General features: G+C 30.9%; 1 protein-coding gene across 3 annotated transcripts in view; it reads left to right on the top strand.

The window, feature by feature from the left end:
• Mol (moladietz) overlaps positions 1-12,819 on the top strand; it is a 46,302-nt gene that overhangs the window by 32,377 nt on the left and 1,106 nt on the right. For 2 of the 3 annotated variants that reach the window (XM_026643880.2, XM_026643881.2), the window contains 8 exons: positions 9,099-9,275; positions 9,915-9,972; positions 10,711-10,848; positions 11,014-11,239; positions 11,679-11,890; positions 12,024-12,204; positions 12,369-12,521; positions 12,653-12,766. In XM_026643880.2, coding sequence (XP_026499665.1) covers positions 9,111-9,275; positions 9,915-9,972; positions 10,711-10,848; positions 11,014-11,239; positions 11,679-11,890; positions 12,024-12,204; positions 12,369-12,521; positions 12,653-12,766 — 1,247 coding nt within the window. In that variant the 5' untranslated portion in view covers positions 9,099-9,110. The remainder of the gene's footprint in view (positions 1-9,098; positions 9,276-9,914; positions 9,973-10,710; positions 10,849-11,013; positions 11,240-11,678; positions 11,891-12,023; positions 12,205-12,368; positions 12,522-12,652; positions 12,767-12,819) is intronic. The other variant, XM_026643882.2, reaches the window with a different exon arrangement.

Here is a 12,819-nt window from a genome sequence, read left to right on the forward strand (position 1 = left end):
TTTATATTACGAGCATAACAACAAACGATTTCGAAACTACGACCCAAAAGACGTAACCTCGTAATGTCTTTCCAACATAAGTATAAAGAATAATTTTTATTATGTTGGTGAAACGGATGCTGTTCGCGAACTAATAGCAAGGTCAAGTTCCGACTCGATCGGAACTCACATGGCGGTTATGTAAGACGGGCTCTAGTGTAAAATTAAATCATTTTAAGTGTTCTAAAACAAATTGAGCAAATTTAGTTTTTTTCCTGATTAACGAAATACATGGCACCAGACTCTTGAACACAATTAAACCTTCGAGTGATGTATTCACACCTTCAATAAATCTTAAATATTATAACAACTCTTAATATTCATGTAATAATAGATATATTAATTTTTATTGATGTTATTCCAATATTGAACTTAAAAACATTACGAATTACATGTTATATGTATGTTATAAAAAAAACTAATATATGAATGATATTCAAAAATGTAATCATAGTTAATACCTATCTAATTTGAATAAGAGATCATAAGACACATAATCGTAAATTAGTAGTTAAGTCGTTCAATCTCCTGTATCGTACCACAAGAACTCGGTATAAAAGACTCATCTTGGAACTTGTTTCCGTATTGTATACTGTGATTACGCGAGTGACTTTCACCCACAGATTAAATAAGTCTCTTCGAGACGACACTGACACAACAACCCAGTATGGAAATGTTGATCAATATTCTGACAAATATTAGTAAAATTTAGTACAGGTAGGTAGGTTTGTAAGAATTTAATGGTCTCTAGAGTACTTTATTATTTAATTGATTTAATATAAATAAATATTTCGTGGATATAAATTTATCTAAAAGTAGTTTAGAACTCCCTAACATATTATTTTTTAGAATTACTATTGTTTAATAAATATTATTTTAAGTGGTGTCAATAAGCACATTAGAGAATTCGATTTCCATTAATTTTAATGTCATATTACTGTTTTGTTTGTTAGCCTTGCCTTTATTATTTCGAATTACCCATCCCTTATTTATCTTTATAATGTATATGGCACAGGCGACTACCTAAATTAGCCATTCAATGAACAGCTTTGCCTTTCTGCTAAGCGTCGCCATTGAATCATCGGCCTAACATAAACTCAATCAAATTATTATGATAAAACCTAACCAATATAATCATTTCTATTTTCTGGTGATTCTAAAGCCAATTACTGAATGGAAGCTGAATTTTATTCAAGCCACTGTTTGAATGGCGCTGCTTAGGAAAATTGCTAGACTATTAATTGAAAGGCTAATTAAAGTAGTTGGCTATGACATATATAAGCGAATTTATCGCAATTAGTTAAACATTTATACTTAAATAAGTCAAATACTTATATTAAGAAAATTAAACTCTTCTTTTTTAGATTTAGTTATAAAAATTTCGGTAAGTTATAATAAGTTCGGAAACGAACTAATCGTTTCTTTTAATCTTAATCCAAGCAGGACAAATAGGTATTACAAAATTTCATTGTCAAATGGTATAGGAATCTGATTTGAGTCCAAACGAATTAATTTCACTTTCTTCCTTCTTGCGTTCCATCTTTCATCACGTAAGCTAATCCATAATTGTCACGTATCATAAACTATGCCATTTTATAATATATTTTCGTGTTTTTTTTTTAATAATTCGTCAATCGAAATGTGACTTCATTAGGCCCGAACGTAATTGAAACAGAGGAATAGCACATGAATCTTAACCGAAGTTGCGGTTTTTAAGCCAGGCCAATAATATGTATTTAATTTCAACGATTAATTTCTTTTTATTATTGATAATAAAAAAATAAGCCGTGAAGGGAATCATCGCGGGGAAATCTACATGTGTTGAATCAAAATCTGCCCTCATGTTTATCCACTAACCCGCTTTAGAAGATCGACCCGATCTTCCACGAGTTTCTTAAAAGCCGGCAACACACCTGCAAGCCCCCCGGTCTTGCAGATGTCCATCAGGCCCGTTTGCCACCTATAGCTTAAAAAAAAAGAATTCAGCTTCAATCATTAGTCCAGCATTTAAGACATGGCCGATTAACGAATAAAAGTTACGAACACTAAAAATTAATAAAGCATTACATTATGAACTCTGTGTTTCTTATACTAATATGTATAACACGCATTCATTAAATTAATAAAAGATTAAGTCATACCCTCGTAACTACAAGTTATTCGTAATGTCCTAGCTGTGAGTTTTTAAAGGCCATTCGTAATAACATTAACCGCAGTCGTTGTTTAGTAATATATTTACAAGGACAATTACAAGCTTACAAAAAATAAGTACTTTTGTAAACACCAGCAAAAATTCCGTATAAAACAATAGTTTGTATATAAAATGAACAATCATTAATTATTTTTAATAAATACAATCATAAAGTGACATATGTTAGTACATTTTCATTTTTTCAAATAAAAAAGTTTTTTTTAATTTTATAGTGACATACGTTAGTACATTATTTATTTTTATTAAGTGTAACTAAAAAATAAAGTCGGCGAAATAACTTTTTATTCTATAATTTGGTGTTCAGCAATTTTTTTATGAATCAAGAAATCATACAATTAGAATTTATGGTAATATTAATGATCTCTAAATATAACGAAGCGGTTTGGACTGTTTCACAAACGTTTGTTATGAAACCATGACAAAACAGATTGTCATACTTGACGGTCGGTTAATCTTTTAAAATCCCACGTCTTAACATAACCACTAGTTAAGACATGTTTCTATTATTGCTTAATGCATTTATTAAAAATTTACTTTAAATTAAATATTCGCGTATGTGATTACGTCATAAGTGTACTATTTTTAATTTTTGTCTTATACTTAAGCTTAAATTAATTCCTTTGTTTCATCAGTTAGTCTATATAATGATATGTATTCTATTTTTGAATTTAATCAATCAAAATCGTTAACATTTCGTATATTCTATTTATTAATGATTTAATTTGAATAATTTAATATATTGATATTTTCAAAACATATTAATTTTATTTAGGAAAGAGATCGCTTGGCGCGTTTGCATGTATTTAACATTGATAAATAATATTAAATTAAATAATGTATTCTGAAAGCGTTAAATTCAATTATTTTTTATCTGTTTCTCGTACAAATCCTAAAACAATATATCATAACATTGACATGACAATTATTAGCAATAAATTCATCAAGATGCGTAGAATGCCTCACCGATTCAAAAGCGGGCCAGTATGTCGAAAATCGAAAACAAAGCCTTTTGTTTATTTAATTATTAGTCAAAATAGATGTAACAGATTAAGGTTAGTGGGCTAACGGGCTCTGAAGGCGGCATATCATTATATAAAAGTATAATTAATTACTTACATAAATGCCGAGAAAAAGTTGTATCACGTTCGTTTGAGATACGATATCAAGCAACAACAATTGAAATAAAACTAGTTAAAAAAGTAACCCCGGTATACAAAAATACAATTAATATATGCAATATAAAAAATAACATCGCTTTATTCGAATTAAAATATATATATATATATATATAAAAGAAGGAAGATTTTTCGTTTTACACTAATATGTGTTTATGATTTATAAGTACGTATATATTTATGTATGTGTTTCATATTCTAAGCACGTAATTGACGTCACACATGGAAACATAAAGCAAGGTTAAGTCACATTAGGATCATTCCAACATCCTCATTGTAATGTCCTTGCATCTGACCGGCCGTTACTGGGAACCTATTATTTGTCTTAATATAGGAAATAAGTAAAAATAAATGTACGAAATAAATATACCAAAAAGACGTAAAATGAGATCTTTTAACAATGAATTGTCACACAAGTTGTCGCCAACGGTATCGCTTGCGTTTTATGGCTGCCAGGTGTTAGGCAAAAAGGCCTATGTTCTTCCTCAGTGTTAAAGCTTTCTTTATTCTAAATTTAACCTTATTCGGTACAGTGCTATGGCCGTGAAAGAGCAACAGATAGACGACAGAGTTACTTCCGCTATTATAATATTAGTATTGACTAGTTTGCCTCAGACAATGACGTATTAGCAGAATTTCAAGTATCAGCTGAGTTAAACGTGAAAACGCATCAAGTAAAGAAACAAAGTCACATATGTCAGTCAATGGTTACTACCATTGTAACCATAGTTATATATAGTTTTCATACAAACATATAGGTATATTAGCAATATTTTTCGATTTTCTTTGTATTCAATGTAAATGAAGTGGACTTAAAAGTTCTAGTAAATCTAAATGCACATGAAATGTTTTTGAATTTTATAAATAAATATGAAATAACAAACTCGTCAGAAAATTAATACACAAGAATTATATTATGTCATATTTAAATGAATCTCAATAAAACATTGAAATAAGTTCAAGGAATTGACGTTCTAAATGCCGAGAATTCAAATAACAAACATATTTTATGAACTTGTAGAAAATAAAAATAAGTAAAAAATACTGTACAATGAATTTCATATTTGAGTGATTAGAATATTTCGGTTTTTTTATATATATATAATGTGTATAATTGCATGTGTATAATATACAATAAATCACAATGTATTTAAGTTCAAAGCCATCTCGCTATTTTTACCCTATAATTCAAACCGGCCGTGACTTGTCGCCCTTGCTATCACCTATAGAGGCCGGGAGTATAGCGACCTTAAGGCTCAATGACCGATGTTGCTTCCGGAACAGGCTAGCGTCTTAATAGATATATTTATTAACAAAGCTATTATTTTAAGCGTTGTTTATTTAAAACGATATCTTGATAAATATACAAATTAAAAATTTCGGCATAATATGTTCATGTAAATTTGTCAAAAAACACAGTATAAAAAATGTAACTTAACATTTTACACTATATCATTAAATCTCAGGGGTGCCTCATTACTATAGTAGCTAGTCTATATATAGCTTTTTATTAAGATTTTTACTGTAACAGTTTGGAGAGAAAATTGGCAGTGTTTTTTTTTTATAGTTGTAATGGAATATGCGTTTATCTTCCATCTCACCTGATGGAAAGTGTAGATAAAGACGAAGGTGGTACACGCCCATCCAAAAGAAACCTGTTCACTCTACTCTTAAAGGCTCCAGAGTTCAACAACAGGCAGGTCGTTCCAAATTTTGGCGACTCTCACCAAAAACGAGCTGTCAAACCGTTTAGTTCGAATTTAGTTTTGGGTATGTCAACAACGTATGGATGAAACTTTTGCCTGCGACTAGTAGTCCGATAAAGGAATGGGGATGGCTCAATCAGTTCGAAAAGAGCCTTCGAGCACTCTCCGAAGTGTATCCTATAAAAAACCGATAAGCTGGCAACTCGACGACGATGCTCAAGGGTGTGTTGTCTGTTATTTGAGAGCTTTTCGTTGTTAATTAACCTACGGGCTCTTCGGTCAACTAAATCCAAAGCTTCCAGATGATATTTCGCTGCACCGTCCAAGAGATGACTGCAGTACTCCATGCGGGATCGAACTTGGGCAGTGTAAAGATTAAAAACCGTACAATGTCAGTTTCTTCTACCTCGAAAAGAAAATTCAGTCGTAGATACTTTGACACTTAGACAGAAAAACTCTGGCGTCTCTCATCTATTCTTTGTGGTATTGTGGTACTGGCGAAATTAATAATTCGATAAAGTACAAATATAATGAATAGTTTAAAAAAATCGCGTTGTTTTTTTATTTAATAATAAAAAAAAAATTATGTTAATTATGTTAAGATAAAAGCACGCGAGTTGTTCTAACAAATGAAACGTAAAAAAATAAAAGAAAAGAAAAATAAACATAATTCCGTAAATTTTATACCTTCAATATAATTCATAATAATCACATTAATCATTTAACAGTTAATAAAAATGTATTGAAAACTGTTGCTCAATTCATTTACTGTTTGCACAATATTAAAAAAATATTATAAAATTCATTATTTTGGAAATTAAACATTATATTAAAAAAGGCGTGGATATATGCATTATCGTGCCCAGTATGATAGGGGCGAACAAGTCAGATGTCGTCAGCATGTCTACAACTCAAATACCGCAGTCGTGTTCAAGTTCGCAAATTAACGGTAATATAAAGATATATACGTCTTTTTTTGTCGACTTACATTGCAAAATTAATTTCTACGAATAACCCTTTTATTTTAATATTATAATTATTAATAGAATCATTTCGGCCATTATCTCCATTCAAATTTGCAAACTTAACTTTTAATATACGTATGAAGAACGGCTAGTTAATGCGAAGTCAGGCGAGGTAAATAATATACGACTCATAAGATGTAATGTCAATAAATAACATTTGTATTTGCGAAGGTTGCCTTTCAATATGCTATAGTGATTCTACTAATTAGAAGTTGTCAACTTCTTGTAATGTATTTTAACCTCGCATATTTCAACAATCACATGTTCTTCCGGCTGTCAGAAAAAACAGGGAGCGTACTAAGTAGTTTCCGATACGCCTTCGCCTGCATTCAAAAGTATTTATGTCAAGATCTCGCCGTCTGTAAGGCCGACAATTCATATAATTTGTTTTTAAGTGCGTTTTAAAAACTTCAAACTAAATGTCACATGTTTAACAACATAAATTAACTTTTTGAACAAGACTCTTATTATATTAGGATTGGAATATGATTTTGTCCAAGGCTTTACCGCCTAAAGGTTAAATATTTGAATTAAAATTGACGTATAACAGAGAAGGAAACAAAATCTAAAATGATTCATGCATTATAAAATGAAAATCAGAGAAAGCTATCGTCAAAGTAAAATAACAATATCAAAAATTGTACTATACAGTGTGTATACAAAAAAAAATCATTTGTCGTAAGACCATTCAATTTTCACAGACTATATTCATCAATCGATTAATAAATTAATTTATTTAAGACTAAATGATGTCCAGAGTGCGCTGTAATGCCTCGTCAATTTTTTTTTTTTTTTTTTAAATTTTGAGTAGGATGCCACGCCAATAAGTAACTATTGTATACAATGGGACTGTCAGAAGCCATCACGCAAGTGTTAACCACAAATAGTACAAAGTAAAGTGTGAATAGGAACGAACATGGCACAAACATAGAACCATTCATGCTTGTCTAAATAAACGAAATAGAGAATTAAAATAGAAATATATATATTGGTGTACTAGTGGAAAACGATAATGGAAAAACTTATATTAATTTTATTATTATATTTGTTTTATTAAACCGTAATCGTTCTCTATGCATTTAATATACAGTGATAAATTTAATAAAGATTGTGAATATTAGCTACAAAAATTCAAATGTTATATTTATAGAATATTAAGAATTAAGATATTTTTATACTGTTTGATTTACAGCTGCAATTACTAATTGGAAGAAGAAAATGTACTTAGTACAATACGCGCAATCTAAGTAACCTGAAATAAAGATCTGCTTTAAATTCGCGGATGTAAAACAATAAAAAACATCAACTTTTAACGTACTTAGGTACGACATTAAACATCTTAACCGTCATTATGCATATACTTATTAGCGTATCAATATATTTTACTTGTTAATATCTCAGGCCTGTTAGGCTCATCTCTACCGCAGATATTGCAGTTGTAGAATAGGTATACCTACATAAGATTAATAAAAAATATTATAATTTTTAATAAAGTATACAATTTAAATACATTATTTTATTTTAATATGTTAAAATTAAATATATTTGCAGATTAAAAAAGACTAATTTTTCACTTAAAATAGTTATTAATTTTAACAAAAAAGAAAAACAAATCTAAATGAAAATTGCTTCAACCCAAAATTATTTTTAATTAACTTTTAGATGAAACAAAAAAACAGCGTCTTAAATCGGATTGTAACGATGGATAGCGGTAATCGTGTCAAGAACGATTCATGAAAGAAACATTTTTGCAATTCATATCTTCGCATTATTTAAAAGAACAATGTGAACCACCGGTCGTGTGTTTATTTAAAAGACACGATATATCTCAACTAAAATATTGTTGATATATTTATTATTTAATAATTCAAGTATGTGAAAAATTTGATTCTAATGCATTCCATCTTTATTACATTATAAAGTAAAATTTTCTGTCTGTTTATAATTGGTATGTGATTGCGAAATCAGAAACTAGGTTGTATAAGTTTACTTTTATTCCTCGTGTCTAAATGATGACTGTCACTGTTTCTTAAAAAATATCTATATTATTGTAAATATACATCATATTTACAATAAAATATTGTAACGTAACTCTAAATAGATTCATTTATTCAAAACATCTCGGAATCCCTTGCTCAAAGATAATAATCAGATCGAGCAGATATCTTTTTCGCAAAATGGAAACAGTTTTATTCTATGAAACGTTACCCCAAAACAATATGCCGAAAATAGAATACTAATCGAGCAGTATCGACATCAGTTAGTTGTCTTCCTGTCATAAACGATAAATGAGGATTCCACTGAAAATTTGAGCATAAAGTTATTTCTAAAAATACTATAGTGTCAGTTACACTTAGATCACATTTATTTAATTGCAAACAGTACGCATTTTGCCTTTTTGGCAACTCTTTTTTTTTTTTTGTTAAACCAACTTTATATCAGTGATAATGAATTGTTGATCAATACAATATCATACGGTATTTCCGTTAACATAAAAAAGGATGAACATTTTTATATATTAAAAATAAAAAAGGACCTAAAATTGAGCCTTGTACAGATTCAGAAGTTTATTCCATACCTATTGAATTCTTTGATTTAAAAATGAAGCAATGACCTATATAAGCAAATACTTATAACGCCTTTACCAGTGTTATCTGAAAAATATGAGTATTTTTACAATAAAATAGATCATAAGTTAAAACATAATTGACCTTTAGTATCTAGTTATTTTAGACAAGCGTTGTTTTTTCCTCGTTTGCCGAAATGAATCGATTCTATGTTGGAAGCCAATCTGTACGTAAGATTGATATCTTACTATTCTTTAGATTATAACCTTCTCATAATAACAATCTCGAAGTTTCTGAAAGTTCGAGTCTGTACAAAGTATAAGATAAACTATAAATTTCATATAGATTGTATAAAAAAATATTGTAATTACCAGGCTGGGTGAGCGATGAAGGGGTGGTTTGACGCTTTCCGCGAGGAAGGCGGGCCGACCCTGTACGCTTATCACAACCGCACAGCCGTTGCAGCCGACGTACCGGCGCTTGCGCTGCTCGTCGCCGCACTCACACTTTACCTCGCATTTTTGGCGGTCTTCCCCGGAATCAGGAAGGAGGTGAGAGAAGGTTTCGTCTTTTGTTTACATCTTATATTAATTATATAGTTTTTTGACTAAAATAATAATTCGAAAATATTATTAAAGTTTTGAATACAGCGCATTGTGCCACCAATGTGAGGGTACAGTTTTTGAGTATATCTACTCTGTAAAATATTTCTAGGTTATTTTTCTGGAACAGAATAAGTACACGTGCAAAGACAGGTGGCAGAATTCGCTTGTGTGATGCACATTTTTTATCAATCGTTATCGTTACATAATATTGATTAATTATCGTTGCAAAATAGTTCAATGTTGAAATATTACTATATTTATTCAAGGAAATTGCACTTTATTATGGTTTTCCTAAAATATACCTATAAATGACCTAGAATATCAACTATCGTTATTTTGTGAATTTCATTTAACCGATTATTAACATCTTGAGTGAGATTCGTTTGCTTCGACAGACAAACAAAACGTTCCATTATACAAAAGGTTTTAGTGACCTTATTAAGAAATATTTTATGACAAAATAAATCCAAATTTAAAATAATATATATTATTTTAATAAGTCAATTCCTAACTTTTTAATAAATAAATAATAATAAGGTCAGTGTATGATTACAAAATTCGTAACATACTGTATCTATTTTTCAGAGATTTTCTACATTTACGATCGTCACCCTTAGTTTATTCGTGGGGACTGTCATTTTAGGTAAGTAACTACTTTTTATTCAAAGGTTACATTAATAATTATTATTTAAGTTTAGTTACGAAAACCTTTTTTAAGAACAAGCTTTTATTTACTTTAAATTATATTGTTAAATTTATTACATTTTAATAATATAATAATATATTATTAGATTGTATTGTCACTAGAAAGCAACAGAAAAATGTGTAAATAATTGCAGTCCAATCGACCCATACTCAAAGATTAAATAAAAGCTTGTAAATACAAAATATCTGCATGGTGTTAGGTACGCCTAGATTCTACATTAACCATATACTTAATGGTGGATTGCAATAGTAGAGCTATTCTATAAAATAAACTCGGCCACACAGTGATATGTTTATAATAAATAATTACAACAATTCATGCATACTTACATCAGATATTTCACGAGTAAGATACGAAATGTGTTCGAAGAGCTCGAGCGAACGCATTAAATTATTTTTTTTTTAATTTAAAAATACATATTGTTATAATTTTTTTTTATTATCTAATAAGAAAGTGTTTTTTTTTACCTTGTTTTATTTTTATTTTCTATATGAGCTAAAAGGACACAAAAGCAAGACTTATTGCTAACTTGTAACATACATATATATTTCAGATAAGTGTCATAAAATCTGTAAATTTTTTTAAAGAGTGTTGACTGTTCTTTTGCAAATAATTTATATTGACTCGTATAAAAATAAAATGAACTGAATAAAAGGTATAATATTTATATTGCAGTATGTAAGCATGGATCGTCGTGGCATATAGCAGGATCGAGAGTATCTCGCGCCGCATACCGTGCCTTTTCCGCCGAGCGATTAGACTGCTGGCTCGCCGTGCACGTCGGCTTGGGTCATGTCAATGTTTCGCTCACTGGTAAACTACTAGTTCTTGTTCTGAAAAGAACCTTCTATAAGAATATATAGCTCTTAGAACATAATTTAAAAATAAAATAAATAAGAATTAAAAAGCTCATGTTTTGATGAAATCTGATATTATATTTGATGTTATTCAACAAACACAGTTTGTTTTTCATTGCAGCATTATCGTGGGGCAACGTATCTAGAGGTGATCCTGGCGTTGACTATAATGAGCAGTTTCGATGGGAAGAATCTGGAGCCATACAAGAATGGTACCGCGCTGGACTTTTACGAGGTCTACCATATCCCGTACTGTCTGTCGCAGAACACTTTGTAGCGGAGCACGAGGGCTTTGACTGGGGTGCTAAATATCGAGCAGCTGGATACACAACAACAACATTGCTATGGTATGAAATTACGGCTATTAGCTGTGGCGTGGCAAGTATTTAGGCAGACAAAACGTATCATAAATATTAAATATACTTTCTAAATTTTAAACCTTTACATAATTGAATAAAGTCTTCGAAAATCGGCCTGTATGGGCCGTTTTATATATATATTTGTGCTGTTTTATATAACAGCAATAATGAGCTTTGTGTTGCTGTGTTTCGGTTTGCATGGTCAGGCTTATTACGAATAGAGATATAACATCGACTCCGTGGTCAGCGGTGGATTGTCGGTGTAGGAATTGGTTTACATCAAATACTAGTTTGCCTTCCTAAAATAATTTAAATAAAGCATATGATACAAAATACTGTTTAAATTTTTGCACCGCCACACTTTTGACGCGTATTAACTAAATAAATCAGATAATAAGAACGTAACCAGTTAATTGGAATGTTCCAGGACGGCGCTGGCACTATGGCTGTTGATGAACCTTTTATTGGTCGTGGTTCCACGCTATGGAGCATATGCTATGGCCTCACTTGGTGTGACGCTGTGTACAGCAGCGGGAGGCTACTGGGCCTCATTACCAAATGTACCCCTAGTAGTAAGAATTGATGGAGCCATGCTGTTTTTTTCCTTGGGCTGGTGTTTCTGGCTAGTCTTAATTGCAGGTTAACAAAACTTAAAAATAATCTTTATTTATTTAAGCTAAATAGTATGGCGGTTGTTAGCTAATCACCAATCTGTAAAGTCTTTTGTTTTTGACTAAATCTTATACAATGTCTTACTTGAAAATGTTTTTAGGTGGCATTTGTATAGTAGTGGGGCTATTAATAGCGGCTTTGGACCTCGTGTGGCCACATCGCTTCTCCACTGTTTTGGAAGTTGACTATGACACGCCATATGACAGACACGTGCTCATCGTAGACAGTCGACAGCGAGCACGGCCGCAGACCCAGAGTTCATTGCCTTCTAGAATACTTAGGTATATCAAGTAGTAATAATTTATAAACTTATATGCTTACTTAAAAAACGTCAATACATATATATCATAGTAATTCTTACATCGCACACAAATTAACTATCGTAGTATTATATCTATAAATGGATGTTTGGACTTTGAAAATCATGATACACGTTTTACCACAGAAGACTGTCATCAAAAACTCGCGATCCAGAGCGCCAGGTATCAATGTCCATAGTAAATGAAAGTGGAGGTCGAGATAATCCAGCTTATCAACATGAACAGCGAAAGCCTAATTCGCCGTGGAGGTACCCGCTGTTTAGGCGACAAATAGATCGGTGAGTTGGTGCCCATCTGCGGGTATTGACGTACCTAATTACTTTTTTAAGTAATAACTTGTAAGCAATTATAAAATCGATTTTAGAACCATAACATACCAATTTGAAGTGTATTTTAACGAATGTTTCAGTGTCGATTCGGCGTCGAGTCTTGGTTCAAGCATAAATGGTAACGGATCCAGTATCAAAATGTCACCCCTAGGAAGCAGTCCACCATCAAATTCACTTTCAATGTCACCACAGAGGTAATATTTATTTCAAACCTTATTAATCCCTATCTTATGTACGATTTAAAGTA

This window comes from Vanessa tameamea, chromosome 13, assembly GCF_037043105.1.
Source record: "Vanessa tameamea isolate UH-Manoa-2023 chromosome 13, ilVanTame1 primary haplotype, whole genome shotgun sequence".
In the NCBI taxonomy this organism is placed as follows: domain Eukaryota; kingdom Metazoa; phylum Arthropoda; class Insecta; order Lepidoptera; family Nymphalidae; genus Vanessa; species Vanessa tameamea.